General features: G+C 44.5%; 1 protein-coding gene across 2 annotated transcripts; it reads right to left on the bottom strand.

Annotated features, from left to right (window-relative positions):
- Window positions 1-49: 49 nt before the first annotated feature.
- On the bottom strand, window positions 50-19,670 carry NDUFS5 (NADH:ubiquinone oxidoreductase subunit S5). Of its 2 annotated transcripts, none has more exons than XM_056556573.1 (3): window positions 19,516-19,670; window positions 14,448-14,682; window positions 50-235 (listed from the first exon to the last, which is right to left on the bottom strand). In XM_056556573.1, the coding sequence occupies exons 2-3, from the start codon at window positions 14,661-14,663 to the stop codon at window positions 137-139; spliced, it is 315 nt and encodes a 104-aa protein (XP_056412548.1). In that variant the 5' UTR covers window positions 14,664-14,682; window positions 19,516-19,670; the 3' UTR covers window positions 50-136. The 2 variants fall into 2 exon arrangements, with proteins under 2 accessions (XP_056412548.1, XP_056412549.1); XM_056556574.1 differs by having other exon boundaries at window positions 19,452-19,558.
- Between the last annotated feature and the right edge of the window lie 1,604 nt (window positions 19,671-21,274).

Here is a 21,274-nt window from a genome sequence, read left to right as displayed (position 1 = left end):
GGGTTGAGAAACACTTAACTAGAGAGAACCAAAAGAGGAGACAGGAGACTTGTGTGAACCATTTATTACATAGTTGCCTCAGTAAGGATTTACTAAGAAACAAAACATAAAAGACATAACTTTTCCTCTGCTGATATTAAGGGGTATTTTCATCTTTGCTGAAATCAGGGGCTTTGTATTTTCCTTCTTTCTCCAACTTTTCCTTTTGTTTTCTGATGGCATCTAAGCGTTCCAGCTGTAAGAAAGACACATTTGTATTAACAGTCTTGTAAGGTAAGGCATACGTGGTACAATCTAACTTAGTAATAATCTTTCTAAGCGTTATTTAGTGCTTCTTCTGCAAACCTGTACAAATCACTGATGATGAATATACATATAGAACGTACATACGAGCCACAATAAATATACACACAGTATAGAACATACCGTATTTTTCGCCGTATAAGACGCACTTTTTCTTTCCCAAAACTGGGGGGAAAAAGTCGTTGCGTCTTATACGGCGAATACACCCCTATCGCGGTGGTCCCTGCGGCCATCAACGGCCGGGACCCGCGGCTAATACAGGACATCACCGATCGTGGTGATGCTTTGTATTAACCCTTCAGACGCGGCGATCAAAGCTGACCGCCGTGTCTGAAGGGAAAGTGACACTAACCCGGCTGTCCCGAACAGCCCAACTGAACAGCCCGCGGCGGTCCCGAACAGCCCGACTGAATAGCCGGGTTAGTGCTTACAGGACACCGGGAGGGACCTTACCTGCCTCCTCGGTGTCTTCTCCGTTCAGGGATCCCCTGTATGGCCGGCACTCTCCTTCCTCGTCATCACGTCGTCGCATACGTGTGTCGGCGTGCGTAACGACGTGATGGCGGCAACGGAGAGCGAGGATACCCGGCCGGCAGCAGAGACGTTCCGGAGCGACGGGGACACGGCGACAGCGATGGAGCGACATCCAGGGCAGCGGTGACGGGTCCGGAGCGGCGGGGACACGTGAGTATTACCTCCTATGCAGTGGTCTTCAATCTGCGGACCTCCAGATGTTGCAAAACTACAACTCCCAGCATGCCCGGACAGCCAACGGCTGTCCGGGCATGCTGGGAGTTGTAGTTTTGCAACATCTGGAGGTCCGCAGGTTGAAGACCACTATTGGGTTCAAAATCTTTTTTTTTTAGATTTTGCACCTATAAATTGGGTGCGTCTTATACGGCGAAAAATACGGTATATATGACCCAAAATGAATATACATATAGAAAATACATATGAACCAAAATGAATATACATATAGAAAATACATATGAACCACAATGAATATACATATGAACCACAGAAAGAGGAAAAGGAACAAAGTGCTGATTATCTAAAACAAAACTAGGCAAAGCCACCAAGGGGTATGTTCACACGGTGGAATATCTGTGCGGAATTCCACCAGAATATTACGAAGCACCAGAGTCCTACTGATTTCAATGGTATTCTGCTGCACTGTTCACATAGTGGAATTTTTATGGCAGAAATCTTAACCCCTTAACGACCACGGACGTATATATTTACGTCCATGGCCTGCTCCCGATCTGAGCGCGCTTCGTATCTGGGGGGGCCGTTTGCTATCAGCAACCAGGACCCGTGGCTAATACAAACATGTGGTATCACTGCGTGCGTAAATGTCAGAACCATAAAAATATATAGATCATTAAACCAGTCAATGGTATACGCGCAAAAAAAAATTCCAAAGTCCAAAATAGCTTATTTTTAGTTACTTTTTATATCATAAAAAAATGAATAAAAAGCTATCAAAAAGTCTGATCAAAACAAAAATGGTACCGATAACTTCAGATCACGGCGCAAAAAAGGAGCCCTCATATCTCCCCGTTCATGGAAAATAAAAAAGTTATATATAATTTTTAACGTATTAATTTTCGTGCATGTAGTTGTGATTTTTTCCAGAAGTACGACAAAATCAAACCTATATAAGTAGGCTTCACTTTAACTGAATGGACCTACAGAATAAAGATAAGGTGTCATTTTTACCGAAAAATATACTGCGAAGAAACAGAAACCCCCAAAAGTTACAAAATGGCATTTTTTCTTAAATTTTGTCGCACAATGATTTTTTTTTCATTCCGTTTCGCCGTAGATTTTTGGGTAAAATTACTTATGTCATTACAAAGTAAAATTGGTGGTGCAAAAATAAATAAATAAATAAAAAAGCCATCATACAGATTTTTAGGTGCAAAATTGAAAGGGTTATGATTTTTCAAATGAAAGTAGGAAAAAACAAAAGTGCAAAAACTGAAAAACGCTTGGTCCTTAAGGGGTTAATTCTGGTGTCAGCAAGAAGAATAGACATGTCTATTATTTCTGTGTATTTTGCTTGGAAATGCATTGCAGTCGGTGAGACGGCACTTTTCTGAGCAGTCCTAGCGCCTGCTGGATTATTCAAATGTGCAGAATGTCCGCCTGGAAGATATTCTACACATTTTATACTGTGGGAACATGGCCCAACGTTTAGCATTCACCTTTAAAACTGTACAGCATTTGGTGGCGACTCCAGACGTGACGTTTTTACCACTGGTTAACATTTATATTGTCTTACATTTTGAGTTGATCAGACTAGACAGGCTAGCCTTAGCTCCTCATATGTATCAATAAACCTTGGGAGCCCATTATTCTTTCAATGGTTAACTGGTTGTCCTTCCTAGGACCACTTTGGGTAGGTACAAAAACAAACTGTAACAGGGAACATCCCACAAGACCTGCAGGTCACAAATGGCTTGTGACCACAGTTTGGCCCTGGTAAAAGTCACAATTTACACTTTCACAATTTTTCAGCTTCGAAGATATTAAGGGTCTATTCAGATGGCAAAATTTCCACATACGGAATTTCGCAGTTTCTGCATGCAAATTTCACCTTAAATTAAAGTGTACTTGTCAGATCCCCCCCCAAATTTTTTTTTATTATATGTCAGGCTGAATTCACACCTCGTTTTCAGCCTACAGTTGCCGGAGGAGAAAACCGGGCGCTCCCGTACCCCAACCGGACCAGCGCTGAAATCCTACGGTTTTCGGTCCAGTCACTAAACTGGATACGGGTCAAAATGAGCCGACCGGAGTCACCGTTTGACTCCGTTCGGCTCATTAAAGTAAATGGATTTCAACGGCGGTCCGGCTGGGGTACGGGAGCGCCCGATTTTCCCCTCCCCCAGCCGGCAACCATAGGCTGAAAACGAGGTGTGAATGCAGCCTTACTCAGTACCTAATCCTGACAACGTACATCTAATTTTTATGCGTCTAGCACCTTTATTTAATTTTAATTTTTACACTTTTATTGTTGTATTTCTCTCAAAGGGAGGGGCCTCACTGTGCAGGCCTTAGCCTCCTCCCTCAGTCTTCTGTCAGCTCACCTATCTCTTTGCATTAGTAAAACTACAACTCCCAGCATGTTCTCCTTGTCAGGGCATGCTGGGAGTAGTAGTTTTGTTAACCCTAGGAGAGATGTAAGTGGCAGGCGGGCAGTGAAATGAACGGCGGGCGGAGAAGTGAGCTGCAGGTAGATATTAAAATATGCGGTGGGAGGAGAAGTCAGCTGCGGAGGTGGGTAGACATTAAAATACGCGGAAGGAGGAGAAGTCAGCGGCAGCATGCTAATAAGTGAGCTGCGGCGAGCGGCTGTATAAGCAGCAGAGTGGGGTTGATGTAATATGTGCAGCGCCATCACGGGAGCTCCGCAGCAGCTGACACAGGCCATTTTCCCTGTGCTCTCCTAGCACTTAGAGCATCATTGATGCTAGGAGTGAACTGGGGGGAAAAAGCAAATGGCTGCTCTGAAGCTTCGGTGTAGTAAAAAACTCCTGCATCCCTCTGGAGTGATGCAGGACCTTACTTACTGTGTGCTCGCTCCCTGATGCTGTGCGCTCCTGCAGGATGAGTGACAGGCCGGGAGCAGAGCCACGTCCAGGGTCGAGGCGCCATCATGACGCTGCCTCTCGACTGTGTCCCAGCAGGTATGGGCACCCCTAGTGGACAGTTTTTAACCCCTTAAGGACATGCACCGTAAATGTACGGCACTGCATAGTGTCACTTAGCGCACATCGCCGTACATTTACATTGCGTGTGTGACGCAGGCACAGGAGATGTGCTCACTTCATTTCCGGCGGCTGTCAGCAGCCGCGGACCCGCCGGTAATGGCGGACATCAGCAATCGCGCTGATATCTGTAGGAGCTAGTGCTACCAAATATGCAATAAATCCTGCTCTAGGGTCACCATGTCTCCAGCTGTTCTGCCTAACCTAACCGTCCGTCTCCCGGGGTCTTCTGCACTGATCTGCCTTTCAGCAGACCAGAGCAGAAGATCGCTGATAATACTGATCAGTGCTATGCCCTATGCATAGTAGCACTGAACAGTATTAGCAATCTAATGATTGCTATAAATAGTCCCCTATGGGAACTAAAAAAGTGTAAATTAAATGTAAAAAAAAAGTTTAAAAAATTACGTGCAGAGCGAATTCGCTCTGTGCTTTAATGATAGCGCTGTGCCACATCGGGGATCCCAGGGGTCCCCAGCAGCAGGACCGCGGCGATCTGACATCTTATCCCCTATCCTTTGGATAGGGGATAAGATGTCTAGGGGCGGAATACCCCTTTAAGGTCAAAATGGGCTGTGTCCTTAAGGGGTTAAAGCCATGATTTCTATAAAAATTTTATAAAATTTTCTGATAAAGTATTTTAGAAAAGTTATTGTTTGGCCAAGATGTACAACATATAAAACGTTTTTGTATCTGACAGTGCCCATTTAAAAGGAGTAGTCCAGTGGTGACCCAGTGGTGAACAACTTATCCCCTATCCTAAGGATAGAGGATAAGTTGCAGATCACGGGGGGTCAGACCGCTGGGGCCCCCTGCGATCTCCTGTACGGAGGCCCGACAGCCCGCGGGAAGGGGGCGTGTCGACCTCCGCACGAAGCGGCGGCCGACACGCCCCCTCAATACAACTATATGGCAGAGCCGAAGCGCTGCCTTCGGCAATCTCTGGCTCTGCCATTGAGATGTATTGAGGGGGCGTGTCGGCCGCCGCTTCGTGCGGGGGTCGACACCCGATATCTGGCCGGAGAGCCGGGGCCCCGTACAGAGAGATCGCGGGGGGCCCCAGCGGTCGGACCGCCTGCGATCTCAAACTTATCCCCTATCCTTAGGATAGGGGATAAGTTTTCCACCACTGGACTACCCCTTTAAAGCCCAAAAGACTTCTATGGGATTCCACACTCCCATTCACACTTCTGAATTTCTGCATGCTGATTCCGCAGAGGCCAGAAACGACCCAAATGAATGCGGAAGCAGAATTGGTGCGGTGTGAATAGACCCTAACTCCAATAAACAGCTGTTCACCTGCTGCCATATATGTCCTACCTCTTGACAGGTGTCACAAGAATCCCAGCTTCTAATGGTATGGCCGATTGTTGCATAGTACTAAGATGCCTGGTGCTAAAGTGGATCTTGGCAGGACCTCCTGACTTTACAATGTGAATGGGGTCTTACACTCTCTGTCAATAGATGATGTCTGATTCTTTTATTCTCAGGAAGAGAAGTCTGGTAGTGACTTAACTCCCCTCTTCCTATAAAACACATGAACATTCAGTGTTCATGTGTATGGGGTGAACAGGAGAGATATCTGGGCCTGGCTGGTTTAACCTCTAATCCAAGAGGATTTTGATGTAGGAGCTAGTGCTACCAAATATGCAATAAATCCTGCTCTAGGGTCACCATGTCTCCAGCTGTTCTGCCTAACCTTAGCCATTATTGGTGGTTTCAAATACAATTGATAGAACACCTGACAATTGCATGTTTCCCAGCCCCTCTCAATCTGTCAGCCTGTCGTGGGAGTGAAATAATAATAATGAAATCAAATTAGGCCGGTTTGAACAAGAATAATATTGGCTCTTGGGTCTGATGTCAGTCTGGGTCATCATAGCTGCAGTCGGGCTGGGACTTGCAGCCATATCTAGGACACAAAATGCATCTGTGCTGTGCCTGTGTGAAGCCGGCCTTATAGGAGATTGAGATTCCTTTATCAGGATTAATAATGTATGAACAATAAGCTGAGGAATTGATTTTGAGCTACTGAGACATCGGAAAAAATGCCTATTGGAAATGTGATATTTCAATTGAATATGTCTTCACTGCTTGAAAGGCTGTTATGTTATTTTTGCTCACCAATGTGTAAGGCAGGTGTTGCAAAACTACAACTCCCAGCATGCCCAGACAGCCAAAGGCTGTCCAGCCATGCTGGGAGTTGTAGTTTTGCAACATCTACAGGCACCCTGGTGAAAAGGTATACTTCTTGAATAGGCTACTGATCCACCTTAGGATCATATACCTTTTACCTTACAATGTATTGTCCACTGACCTGTAAATAATATTTAATGCGGAAATACATTCCAAAATAATAAGAACGGGCGAATTCTTCAAAGTAGGCATTTCCAAAGATCAGGGCTGAAGAGCATTACAAAATGAAGAGCCGACACCATTCCCAGAATGGAAGTTTCGTGCATCAAGCAAGTATATGCATTTCTAGAAGTTGGGGTATAACCGCATGAATAGATGTAGATGTGGCCCAACATTATGTGGTTACATTGGCCCTCATTTACTAAGAGTCTCCGGACAGATATTTTTCCACATTGTGAATTCAAGTAGAGAAAACAGACATGGCCGCACATCCACAAATTGCATTTTGATCTAACTGCTTCTCAGCATAAATTCAAGAACTAACAGGTTGTTAGTATACATTTTGATCAAAAAGTACAAGCCCACTCGCCACGTCAAGGCCACCCATTTAGAGTGGGTCCCTAACGTCCCTAGCATCAAATGGCGTAGCACTGGGCGGCGGTGGTGCCCACAGGGGGAACGACCCACTGGCAGAGCAGCCCCAATGCCACTCAAACCAGTCCCAGGGCCGTGGCCTCCTCACAAACACGGTGCCATGACAGCAATGGACGCCACACAGCACCACACCAATGTGAACAAGGTGTAAAAGCTCACTTACTATGTGCTCCCAGTCAGACTTGGAGACTGCTAGAAAAGGTGGTCTTGACATGGTGAGTGGGCATTTACTTTTTGATCAAAATGTATACTAACAACCTGTTTTTGAATTTATGCTGAGAAGCAATTAGATAAAAATACAAATTGTAGATGTGCAACCAAGTCTGTTTTCTCTACTTGAATTCACATTGTGTCTTCTATCCCCTTCATTTTTTGTTGTTTTTACTTGGTCTGCACTCTGCCCCACCCTATATAAGGTAGCAGGAAGCTGCTCAGGGCCCTTTCTTTTCTGGTAGCCTCCCAGTATGACTGGGAGCACATGGTAAGTGAGCTTTTTGCACCTTGTTCACACTGGTGTGGTGCTGTGTGGTGTCCATTGCTGCCGTGGCACCGTGTCTGTGGGGAGGCAATTTGTCAAAAGGCAATTTGTGGCTGTGCGACCATGTCTGTTTTCTCTACTTGAATTCTTATTTTTACACATTATTTACAAATTTTTCCCCAATGTTTTTCTTTTGAGTGGTCAGGTTTTCCAGAGCTCAAATCCACCACCTTTTATTTGGGAACATTATTAAATATGTAGGAATGACGGCCACCCCCTTTTTTGAGTTTTCTGAGTAAAATAAAGAAACTGTCAGGATAACTTTAGTAAATGACCACCATTGAATTAAAAGCTTATGCCAGCTTTTTGGTACTTCATACTTATGTTCCCCCGTTGTCCAGTTGTTTATATTGTAAAATGTGCATGTATGTCAGGGGTGGATGGTCTGGTTTTTGTACTTTCATGCACCCCCAACCCCCCCTCGGGCTACTAATTACTGTAGTCTCGAGCTTTCTGTGAATACATGGCTACTTCTTGACTTCTCTGACAATCCAGAAGAACCTGATACTAAACCTCAGGGGGCATGAAAGTACAAAAAAAACAATCAACCCGGTCAGGTAATACCTGTACATTTACAATATACACAACTAGGCATCTGGGGCACATAAGTAAAAAATTTAAAAAAGATAGAGTTCTGTCCGTTGTACTGCCATCACTCACTTTACCATAAAATGTGTGGTGCAACCAAAGAAAATACTATTTGTGTGGGAAAATTAAAAAAAAATCCGCAATTTTGCGAAATTTGTAAAGCTTTGTTTTCACGCCGTACAATTTATGGTGAAAATGACATGTGTTCTTTATTCTTTGGGTCAATACGATTAAAATGATACCCATGATTACATACTATTTTATTGCTGTTGCGCTTAAAAAAAAAAATAAAAAAAAAAAAAGCTAATTTTTCAACCAAATTAGTACGTTTAATAACTTTTTCATTTTTCCGTATAAGCGGCAGTATGAGGGCTCATTTTTTCCGCCGTGACCTGTACTTTTTATTGATACCATATTTGCATACATAAAACGTTTAATACATTTATCAATTTTTTGGGAATAAAATGTTATAATAAAGCAGCAATTTTTGACTTTTTTTTTTTATGTTCCTGCCGTTCACCGTACGGTATCATTATAATTATATTTTAAATAATGCGGATATTTACACAAGCGGCGATACCAAACATGTTTATACATTTATTTATTTTTTACACTTTTTGGGGGTGAAATGGGACAATTCACATTTTTAATGGGGGAGGGGATTTTTCATTTTTTTTTTTACATTTATTTTCACTGATCAGTGTACTCGGTCGTCTTCTGCTCTGGCCTGCTCGATCTCAGACCAGAGCAGAAGACCCGTGGAAGGCAGAGGAGGCAGGTGAGGGGACCCCCATCTGCCGTTCTGGATAATCGGATCTCCGCAGCAGCGCTTGGGCGATCTGATCATCCCTTTTAGTGACCGCAGCGCTGCAGATGCTGTGATCTATATTGATCACGGCATCTGAGGGGTTAATGGCAGACATCCGTGCGATCGCGGATGTCGGCCATTACCGGCGGGACACTGGCTGCTATAAGCAGCTGGGACCTGACTCACATGACCCGAGCATGGCTCAGATGCTCGCAGTTATGTATAGGACGTAAATCTATGTCCTGGTGCATTAAGTACCACCTCACCAGGACGTACATTTAAATCCTGCGTCGTTAAGGGATTAAAGGGGTATTCCGGCCACAGACATCTTATAGGGGATAAGATGTCTGATCATGGGGGGGCCCGCTGCCGGGACTCCCTGCAAACTGCAGTACCCGACATTCTGTGCTGCTGCTCCAATCTCTGAAATCTCTGAGTTTCCAGGATTGGAGATGTGACATCACACCCCCTCCCATAGACATGAATGTACGGAGAATGGCGTGACATCACATCTCTAATCCCTGAAACTCATAGGTTTCTGAGATTGGAGCAGCAGCCTGGAGATCTGCTCGGAGATCGTGGGGGGTCTCAGGGGCAGGCTCCCCACGATCAGATACCTTATCTCCTATCCTTTGGATGGGGATAAGATGTCTATGGTCGGAATACCCATTTAAGATCCCTCACAGAGCAACAATGATGGTGCCTCGATGCTATCTCAGCACAGTGACTTAATTCTCTGTTAGACCATTGTGTTCCAGCCCAGCTGGCCATCTATTAACCCCTTCATGACCCAGCCCATTTTCACCTTCAGGACCTGGGCATTTTTTGAAAATCTGACCACTGTCACTTTAAACATTAATAACTCTGGGATGCTTTTAGTTATCATTCTGATTCCAAGAAAGTTTTTTCGGGACATATTCTACTTTATGTTATTGGTAAAATTTCACTGATATTTGCATCCTTTCTTGGTAAAAAAAAATCTAAAAATTTCATGAAAATTTTGAAAATTTTGCATTTTTCTAACTTTGAAAGTCTCTGCTTGAAAGGAAAATGGATATTCCAAATACATTACATATTGATTCACATATACAATAGGTGTACATTATGTTTGCATCATAAAATTGACATGTTTTTACTTTTGGAAGACACCAAAGAGCTTCAAAGTTCCGCAGCAATTTTCCAATTTTTCTCAAGATTTTCAAAATCGTACTTTTTCAGGGCCCAGTTCAGGTTGGAAGTGGATTTTAAGGGTCTTCATATTAGAAATACCCCATAAATGACCCCATTATAAAAACTGCACCTGCCAAAGTATTCAAAATGACATTCAGTAAGTGTTTTAACCCTTTAGGTGTTTCACAGGAATAGCAGCAAAGTGAAGGAGAAAATTCTAAATCTTCATTTTTTACACTCGCATGTTCTTGTAGACCCAATTTTTTAATTTTTACAAGGGGTAAAAGGAGAGAAATCACCCTAAAATTTGTAACCCAATTTCTCTCGAGTAAGGAAATACCTCATATGCGTATGTAAATTGTTCGGCGGGTGCAGTAGAGGGCTCAGAAGGGAAGGAGCGACAATGGGATTTTGGAGAGTGAGTTTTTCTGAAAGGGTTTTTGGGGGGCATGTCCCATTTAGGAAGCCCCTATGGTGCCAGAACAATGGACCCCCCCACATGTGACCCCATTTTGGAAACTACACCCCTCATGGAATTTAATAAGGGGTGCAGTGAGCATTTACACCCCACTGGCGTTTGAAAGATATTTGAAACAGTGGACTGTGCAAATAAAAAATTTTATTTTTCATTTTCACAGACCACTGTTCCAAAAATCTGTCATACACCAGTGGGGTGTAAATGCTCACTGCACCCCGTATTACATTCTGTGAGGGGTGTAGTTTCCAAAATGGGGTCACATATGGATATTTATTGTTTTGCGTTTGTCAGAACTGCTGTAACAATCAGCCACCCCTGTGCAAATCACCTCAAATGTACATGGCGCACTCTCCCTTCTGGGCCTTGTTGTGCGCCCCCAGAGCACTTTGCGCCCACATATGGGGTATCTCCGTAGTCGGGAGAAATTGCATTACAAATTTAGAGGGTCTTTTTTCCCTTTTACCTCTTGTGAAAATTAAAAGTATAGGGCAACACCAGCATGTCAGTGTAAAAAATTTATTTTTTTACACTAACATGCTGTTGTAGACCCCAACTTCACCTTTTCATAAGGGGTTAAAGAAGAAAAAGCCCCCCAAAATTTGTAAGGCAATTTCTCCCGAGTACGGCGATACCCCATATGTGACCCTAAACTGTTGCCCTGAAATACGACAGGGCTCCAAAGTGAGAGAGTGCCATGTGCATTCGAGGCCTGAATTAGGGATTTGAATAGGGGTGGACATAGGGGTATTCTATGCCAATGATTCCCAAACAGGGTGCCTCCAGCTGTTGCAAAACTCCCAGCATGCCTGGACAGTCAATGGCTGTCCGGCAATACTGGGAGTTGTTATTTTGCAACAACTGGAGACTCCGTTTTGGAAACAGTAGCGTACCAGACGTTTTTCATTTTTGGGGGGGGGAGGGGGGCTGTGTAGGGGTATGTGTATATATAGTGTTTTTTACTTTTTATTTTAGGTTAGTGTTAGTGTAGTGTAGTGTTTTTAGGGTACAGTCACATGGGCAGAGGTTCACAGCAAGTTTGCCGCTGGAAGATTGAGCTGCAGCGCAAAATTTGCGCCATCTCAAACTTGCAGCACTCACTGTAAACCTCCGCCCATGTGAGTGTACCCTGTACATTCACATTGGGGGGAGGGGGCAAACATCCAGCTGTTGCAAACTCTGAGCATGCCCTTTGGCTGTCCGAGCATGCTGGGAGTTGTAGTTTTGCAACAGCTGGAGGCACACTGGTTTGGAAACAGTTAAGTAATAAACTTTCAAGTGTTTTGCAACCAAACTTAGTGTTTCCAAACCAGTGTGCCTCCAGCTGTTGCAAAACTACAACTCCCAGCATGCATGGTCTGTCAGTGAATGCTGGGAGTTATAGTTTTGCAACAATTGCAACAGCTGGAGGCACTGAGGTAGGAAACGGACAATGTTTCCCAACTAGTGTGCCTCCAGTTGTAGCAAAACTACAACTCCCAGCATGCCCAGGCATGCTGGAAGTTATAGTTCGGCAATATCTGAAGGATCAGATGTTGCCGAACTACAACTTCCAGCATGCTTGGGCAGTCTGGGCATGCTGGGAGTTGTAGTTTTGCAACATCTGGAGGTCCACAGTTTAAAGACCACTGTATAATGGTCTCCAATCTGTGCTCTTCCAGATGTTAGAGAACTAGAACTCCCAGCATGCCTGGACAGACTGAGCATGCTGAGATTTGTAGTTTTGCAACATCTGGAAGAGCACAGATTGGAGACCATTATACAGTGGTCTCCAAACTGTGGACCTCCAGATGTTGCAAAACTACAACTCCCAGCATGCCCAGAAAGCCAAAGGCTGTCTGGGCATGCTGGGAGTTGCAGTTTTGAAACTCCCAGAGGCAGCAGTGAGATCGCTTTACGGCGATCTCACTGCTGCCAATGAAGATGCCGCCCTGCTGCCGGAAACTCACCGCGAGGACGCAGTGCCGCCGGGTCTGCCTGGAGGACTCCGCTCGCGCCGGGACCGCTCGGGACACCGCATGGCCGGGTAAGTGACGCCGGGGGACGGGTCAGGGACACTTAGCAGAGCGGTGTGTGTCCCGATCCCCGTGATCCGGACTCACACACCGCGCTGCTGTCAGCTAGTCAGATTTAACTAGCTGATAGCAGCGATCGCTGGGGAGGATGAAACCCCCCCGTGGTCGCATGGTAAGATGGCTGGCTATCAGTGATAGCCACCATCTTACCGGGCGCTGCGGGATGCCGCGAGTAGCGGCAAAAATGTTCATGACGTACCTGTATGTCATGGGTCGGGAACACCTTGCCACTCATGACGTACAGGTATGTCATAGGTCGGGAAGGGGTTAAAGGGGTACTATGGTGGAAATTTTTTATTTTTTTTCCCCCTAAATGAACTGGTGCCAGATTTGTAAATTACTTCTATAAAGAAATAAAAAAAAATCTTAATCCTTTCAGTACTTTTTAGCAGCTGTTTGCTACAGAGGAAAATCTTTATTTTTTTAAATTTCTTTTTGTGTTGTCCACAGTGCTCTCTGCTGACACCTGATGCCCATTTCAGGAACTGTCAAAAGCAGGAGAAAATCCCCATAGCAAACCTATGCTGCTCTGGACAGTTCCTGACACCGACAGAGGTGTCAGCAGAGAGAACTGTGGACAACACAAAAAATAAATTTAAAAAAAGTAAAGAATTTCCCCGGTAGCATACAGCTGCTAAAAAGGATTAAGATTTTTTTAATAGAAGTAATTTACAAATCTGTTTAACTTTCTGGCACCAGTTCATTTAAAAAATAAATAAATAAAAAGAAGATTTTCCACTGGAGTACCCCTTTACTCTCATATAAATATGTGGGAGGAAGTATCATTTTTATGAGACGAGAATATTTTGGATAGATGAATGTGATCTGCATGCATATATAAATTCGGGAGTAGACATTCATTTTAAAGCCTTGTTTTTTTTTCTGGGCACCGAGATGCTAAGCAGCAAAGCTTTGCATTAAGACATCTCATGGCTTTGACAGCACTTCTCTCTTTGTCAGGAGGTCATAAAAAGGGACAATGCCCCTGAGGACAACCAAATGGCATCTCAGTGCACCAGTCACTCAATCATACAGACTGGGTGGAAACATGATGAACTCACATAATGGTAAAATGATATTCCTTTCTTAGTATCCTGCCTTAAAGGGGTACTCCGCCCCTGGCATCTTATCCCCTATCCAAAGGATAGGGGATAAGATGTTAGATCGCCGGGGTCCCGCTGCTGGGGACGCCGGGTATCGCTGCTGCGGCACCCCGCTATCATTACTGCGCAGAACGAGATCGCTCTGTGCGTAATGACGGGCGATACAGGGGCCGGACCAGCGTGACGTCATGGCTCCGCCCCTCATGACATCACAGCCCGTCCCCTTAATGCAAGTCTATGGCAGGGGCGTGACGACCGCCACGACCCCTTCCCATAGACTTGTATTGACGGGGGCGGGCCGTGACGCCTTAAGGGCGGAGCCGTGACGTAACGATGCTCCGGCCCCTGTATTTCCCGTCATTACGTGCAGAGCGATCTCGCTCTGTGCAGTAATGATAGCGGGGTGCTGCAGCAGCGATACCCGGCGTCCCCAGCATCGGGACCCCGGCGATCTAACATCTTATCCCCTATCCTTTGGATAGGGGATAAGATGCCAGGGGCGGAGTACCCCTTTAATATGATGGATGCAGATTCTACAGACAATTCTAGGTTGGAAGTAAAACATACACCTCGTGCTGAAGTTGTATGGAGCATTACGGTTGTACCAGCATAGATTAATGAAAGATACAGATGCAACAAAGTTGCAGTACTAGATAATAGTGCTCAGCATTATTGCTGGATATTAACTTGATACATTGTTTTGTACAAGAACCAATAAACAGAATATTCAACAATATTCAAGTGCCAACTATGGTTGCTGTAAGAGTGCACTTTGTCACTATCCGTCATGCCTCATGTGTCCCCCAGAGGTGCAGCCCACTCACCGTTTTGGTTCTGTGCATGCACTCAAGGAAGTCTTCATACTCTATCTTGCACTCTTTCTTTGCCCGGATGGCTCCAATACCATGTGCACACTCTACCCAGTCTTTCTCAAAGGAATGGCAACGACCAATCTGACGGAAAGGTTGCTCAGAACTCTGCAGCAGCATCCATTTGTCAACATTAATCCCAAACTTGTTTTGAAGATCGAGAAAAGGCATGACTGTTTAGTCAGAGCACCTAAACGAATAGTATACATACAAGACAAAAAAAACTGAAACCACAAATGTTCAAAACTTTTGACATGTCTGCATAATGCTAAGACCCCCTGATCTCTACATATAGCCGGGAGAAGCAAGCAGCAGTGCACTTCACCCCCTGGATTGGGAGTTAGTCTGTCTCAATACAATTAGACAAACTGAACATCAATTCAGAAAGTAAAGCATGAAGCCACTCACTTCTCCTGGCTATATTCAGGGATCAGTAGAGATCTTGGCACCAAGGTCACAATGGATCAAAACTTTTGACATGTCTGCATGACATGTCAAGGGCTTTTTTTTTTTTTTTTTTAAAGATGTTAACACATTTATTGAGCTGATCCACAATCTTCAAATAGAGAAAACCCACTTTTGTCTAATCTGCAAAGGAGACTGAAGTGCCCAAGCGCTGGAGAGAGGAAATGGGCTGTCAATCAAGTCAAAGGGGCGGGGCTAGGATAGTGCAGGAAAGAGTGACTTGCAGTGATGGGGCCTGTCCAATGGGCACTTCCATATTAGATAAAAGTGGGTATTTCTCTAAATAAAGACTTGATAAGTGATTATAAAGTTTTTATTGTCTCTCCTACTATTAAGTTAAGGTAATTTGGTTATAATTTGTTGAACAAAAAAGTTTATTTCCATCACACACAGTGATAACATATCTCTAGGACAGTGGTCTTCAACCTGCGGACCTCCAGATGTTTCAAAACTACAACTCCCAGTATACCCGGACAGCCGTTGGCTGTCCGGACATGCTGGGAGTTGTAGTTTTGCAACAACTGGAGGTCCGCAGGTTGGAGACCACTGCTCTAGGATAAGTCCTCACATTCTGATCTGAGGGGCTCTTTGTATAATGGGAAGAACCATTTAAACCGTACCTGTCAGATGCCACAAAAAAATAAAGAATAATTATGTTATTCAGTACCAAATCCTGACCGTGTACATCTAATTGTTCTGCCTCTATCGCCTATATTTATTATAAAAATCCCTCTTTTCATTAGCTCAGTGTTAGAAATCCACTCAGGGGTAGGGGGCATGTCCCTGCCTTGTGGTTGGGGGAGGTGATTGGTGTATATGCTCATGCAGTCTTGTCTGTGACTCATCTCTTGTCCATGACTCATGGACAAGCCTGATGCTGCTGCAGGACTGATTCGTGTCCCAGTAGGTATGGGGACCCCTAGTGGTAGGATTTTCAGGGGCTGTTTTTTTTTTTATTTAATATTCAAAACGTTTTAAACAACCATCTAACAAAAGGTCTTTAATTTTCATCAGTAACCACGTATAAAAAGTGTTTAGATCTGACAGTGCCCATTTTAACAGAATGTTCACAAGAGTATCTTCTGCAGTAGCTTAAAGGGGTACTCCGCCCCTTGCATCTTATCCCCTAGCCAAAGCATAGGGGATAAGATGTCAGATCGCCAGGGCCCTGCAGCTGGGGACCCCCGGGATCTCCGCTGCGGCACCCCGCTATCATTAATGCACAAAGCACACTCACTCTGTGCGTAATGACAGGGGCTCCACCCCTCGTGACGTCTCGGCCCACCCCCTCAATACAAGTCTATGGGAGGGGGCGTGGCAGCCATCACACCCCCCTCCCATAGACTTGCATTAAGGGGGCGGGCCGTGACGTCAGGAGGGGCAGAGCCATGACGTCACGCTGCTCCGGCCCCTGTATCGCCCGTCATTACGCACAGAGCGAGTGTGCTCTGTGCAGAAATGATAGCAAGGTGCCGCAGCAGCGATCCTGGGGGTCCCCAGTAGTGGGACCCCGGCGATCTGACATCAAGGGGCGGAGTACCCCTTTAATTTTGGCACCCATTGAAGTCAATAGGTGGCAAAATTAGTAGCAAAATATGCACGAGTGAACTTACCCTAAACAGTCTGCTCAAACGGGCAGATTTATTGTGGATTTTCCACAGCGGTCGGTGCAGAAAATCTATCTTTTACTATCATTGACATTGATGAGTCCACACAAAAAAAGGGAAAATTTGCCACAATTGTGTATTTTCTGCTGACTGAAGTCAATGGTAGCAAAATATTTAACCAATACCTTGTGGAAACGCTGCAGGAAATCTGCCCATATGAATGGACCCTAAGGCTAAGTTTTCACTTGGATTTTTTCCATCAGTTTTTGGATATCTGCCACTGCAGTTTTTGAGCCAAAGTCAGAAGTGGATCCATAAGGGAGGAGAATTGTAAGTCCTTCCTTTATATGTCCTATTCCTTTTGAATACATTTCTGGCTTTGGCTCAAAAACTGCAGTGGCAGATATCCAAAAACTGCCAGAAAAAAACACCAAGTGGAAACTTAGCCTTAGGGTGTATTCACACGTACAGTATCTGCTGCAGATTCCATGTTGATAAATCAATACAAATAAATATGTGAATACTGCTTTATATTTGCTGCAGATCTTGTATGTGTGAATATACCCTCAGGGCTCATTCACACGAGCGGATTTATTTGCAGGTTTCCTGCTGTGTGTTTGAAAGGGGGGTGGGCTCTCTGCGTCTGTCCGAAGCAGATTTTCAGCTGTGGAAAATCCGCCTTAGACCCTATTGACTTTAATGGGGCTTGCGGCTGAATTTCTGCCCCCTTTCAAACACGCAGCGGGAAACCCGCAAATAAATCCGCTCGTTTGAACGACCCCTGAAGGTGTATTCACATGCTCAGTATTCTGCGCAGATTTGAGGAGCAGGATTTTATGCTGCAGATTTCAATGTAAACGAATTGACTCAACAGAGCTTCAAATCCTGCGATTCAAATGTGCGCAGGATATTGAAGTGTGAATTGAGCCTAAGGGTAGGGTCACACATGCCGTATTTTGCTGTGTATTTTCCTGCCCATTGAAGTCAAAGGCTAGCAAATTCAGCTGCAGAAAATACAGCACGCGACTCTACCCCAGTGTTTCCCAACCAGTGTGCCTACAGCTGTTGCACGACCACTACAACTCCCAGCATGCCCGGACAGCAGTTCTGCAACAGCTGGAGGCACACTGGTTGGGAATCAATGCTCTACCAAAAAGGGATATTCTGATTAAGTTAAAGGGGAAAGTTAAACAGATTTGTAAATTACTTCTATTAAAAAAACAATCCTTCCAGTACTTATCAGCTGCTGTTATGATCCACATCTTTTCTTTTTTGAATTTCCCTTCTGCCTGACCAGTGCTCTCTGCTGACATCTCTGTCCATTTTAGGAACTGTCCAGAGTAGGAACAAATCCCCATAGAAAACCTCTCCTGCTCTGGACAGAGGTGTCAGCAGAGAACACTGTGGTCAGGCAGAAAGGAAATTCAAAAAAGAAAAGAACTTCCTGTGGATCATAACAGCAGCTGATAAGTACTGGAAGGATTAAGAATTTTTAATACAATTAATTAAAAAAAATCTGTTTAACTTTCTGGCACCAGTTGATTTAAAAAAAAAAAAAAAATTTCCAGTGGAGTACCCCTTTAAAGGGGTAGTCCAGTGGTGAAAAACGTATCCCCTATCCTAAGGATAGGGGATAAGTTTGAGATCGCAGGGGGGTCCGACCGCTGGGGCCCTTTGCGATCTCTCTGTACGGGGGCCAGGCTCTCCGCCCAGATAGCGGGTGTCGACCTCCGCACGAAGCGGCGGCCGACACTCCCCCTCAATACATCACTATTGCAGAGCCGGAGATTGCCGAAGGCAGCGCTTCGGCTCTGCCATAGAGTTGTATTGAGGGGGTGTGTTGGCCGCCGCTTCGTGCGGAGGTCGACACGCCCCCTTCCCGCAGGCTGTAGGGGCTCCGTACAGGAGATCGCTGGGGGCCCCAGCGGTCGGACCCCCCGCGATCTCAAACTTATCCCCTATCCTTAGGATAGGGGATAAGTTGTTCACCACTGGACTACTCCTTTAAACACACAACAGAATGCTAGAACTACACTATACTCCGAGCATACTCACTTTGCCAGTCTGCCCTGACGGCTTTCTTCTTTTCCTGATGCTGCACTGTCCCGACTCACCTGAAGACATTCCAAACACACTGCAGCCAGTACCGTAGGCAATATTGGCTTCTGATTATCATGATCAGAGAAGGCAGAGTGTATGACCAATGGGGACTGGGGAGACAGGCAGAGGTGAGTATATTCTATTCTGTTATTTTGCAGCTCTAGCAGGCTGTCATGCAGTTGTAACTAAATTGTAAGACCCCTTTAAGCATGAAATCCTACTTTTCACAAGGGCAGGGCACATCATGCTAGTATACCAGTGGTCTCCAACCTGCGGACCTCCAGATATTGCAAAACTACAACTCCCAGCATGCGCGGACAGCCAACGGCTGTCCGAGCATTCTGGGAGTTGTAGTTTTGAAACATCTGGAGGTCCACAGTTGGAGACCACTGCACTACACCATGCAGGAGGGGAACCCCTCATACTCAGGCTCATAATTAGGTATAGATTAGAATATGTCCTTGAGGGATAATAAACCATGAGATTTTTTTGTTTAATTACAATAAAAAAAATAACACTGGCAGAACCAGCAGCACATATCACCGTGCCCAGTCTGCCTGGCACCTGCAAAACTACAACTCCCAGCATGCCCGGTAATAATGATGGCCTGGGGCCGACACAGCATTATGGCCTTAGCATTGTATATAAGTGTTTCCCAAATAGCGTGCCTTTAACTGCAACTCCCAGCATGCGCAGACCGCCTTGGTTATCAATGCATGCTGGGAGTTGTAGGTTTGCAACAGCTGAAGACACACTGTTTGGGAAACACTGCTGTGTCGTCCCTTACCTGGACAACAACAGTATGACCGCTCATATAACGCCGGAAAAATCAGCTCTCTATCAATGGTCACCTGTAGGGATCCGGACGTCCTCTACTCCTGCTGCTTCACGACACTGACAGCCGTAGAGCATTTGTCACGTGACGAACTAACGAGCCGCCATATTTGATTAGGGCACACACACTCGTATTTCATTTTCTCGTAATCCTTTCTCTAGAATAGTAGTGGAAAACCATCATACATAGTGTTGCTTTGATCGTCTCATCCGTGTGTAAAATCATGGTTATTACAACAGCGAATATGAATATAGATTGCCAGAAATAAAAGATTGCTAGGGTGAGAGGGAGCTGTAGGCTTTTGCTACAGCGCCACCTGGCTACTGGAAGAATAAGGTGCGGGTACGCTTTTTTTTTATTTTTTATTTTTTTTGTTTTTTTTATTAGCTCTAGTTGAGATAATGCAGGTAGTGTGCGACAGTGTGTATAAGATGACAGGCGGCTTTATGGAGACCGGGGCCTACAGGTAGGTTGTTGTCACGGTCGGCAAAGTGCTGTACTTCATTCTCTGACAGAAAACTGCGCAGGCCTGAAGAATTGTACTGCCCCCTGCTGGTGGTATATCAGTAATACTATGCTGGAGACAAGTCCTTGGGAAAACAAGTGTGAGTTCTCACGAGGCTGAAGTTGGTTCCTTATTCGTCCAGTGTCTTATTCACTGAAGTTGGTTTCTTATTCGCGCATTGTCTTATAGATGACTGTGACTAATAAACCTTTTCTCCCCTTATTTCTCTGCAGTAAATCTGTTTTTTATACATAAATGTTGAATATTATTTGGGAACAATCAGGTTCAGAAGGAAAAATCTACATTGTTTGTATTTTTCCTGAAAAAACAATAGTAAAAAATGGATGAAAAAATATGCATTTTGAATAAGTAACTGATGATTTCAAGGGGTTAAACGCCATTGGGCCACTGAATTAAGGATGGAAATATAAAGAGTAAAGGCCCCTCCATAATACCCAACTGTATCCAGCCTGGCCCAAACAGCGGATTGGCATTAAAACAGGTGCCAACCTTGCCAACTATATACATTTAAGTAACTGATGATTTCAAGGGGTTAAACACTGTTGGGCCACTGACCTGAGGGTTGAAAAATAACAGCGTCTAACCCCTTGAAATTGGAGATTTTCCTACTCTAGGTGACGGAAAATATGGATTTTATGAAAGACAGGAGGCGAGCATTGCAATTCTTTCTTTACTGTTAAAACATATAGCAGTAACATTTAAACATATATTTGAAAAGAAAAAACTTGTTCACACAGGTGTAACATCACAGGTAGTGCAACCAAGAATGCTAGGTATGGACTAGCCAATAGTAGCCCAGGCCAGTCTATATAGTGTCTTGTCAGGTAAAATTATCCCTCTTTCTTTACATTACTAAATCCGAAATATAACAAGTCCAATAAACTTAAAGGAACAGGAATCAACTGGAACGTAGAACAGTATGAAGACTTGAGAATAAAAGATCAGCGATGAAGTTGTAGAAGCATTTGACTGACGAATGAAGCCAGAATCCAGTAGACGTAGAAATAAAATAGGTAGGTCCATGCTCCTTGATGGTTAGTAAGCTGAAAATGGAGAAAAAACATATATTAAAGGGTTGGGTAGGGAGGGATAATGCTCGCCTCCTGTCTTTCATAAAATCCATATTTTCCGTCACCTAGAGTAGGAAAATCTCCAATTTTATATCAAGACAGGAGGCTCGCATTGCAAGTTTAAAGCTAAATCATAAAGTACACACATGTTATATATATAATATTATACAGGATTCATA

Source organism: Hyla sarda, chromosome 2 (genome assembly GCF_029499605.1).
Source record: "Hyla sarda isolate aHylSar1 chromosome 2, aHylSar1.hap1, whole genome shotgun sequence".
Lineage (NCBI taxonomy): Eukaryota > Metazoa > Chordata > Amphibia > Anura > Hylidae > Hyla > Hyla sarda.
This window is presented reverse-complemented; position numbering and strand designations above follow the sequence as displayed.

Coding starts and splice junctions, on each gene's coding strand:
- NDUFS5 (XM_056556573.1), bottom strand. CDS start 14,663: ATGCCTTTTCTCGATCTTCAAAACAAGTTTGGGATTAATGTTGACAAA. Junction 236..14,447: donor GCATGCACAGAACCAAAACG/GTGAGTGGGCTG, acceptor TCTTTCTTACAG/CTGGAACGCTTAGATGCCAT.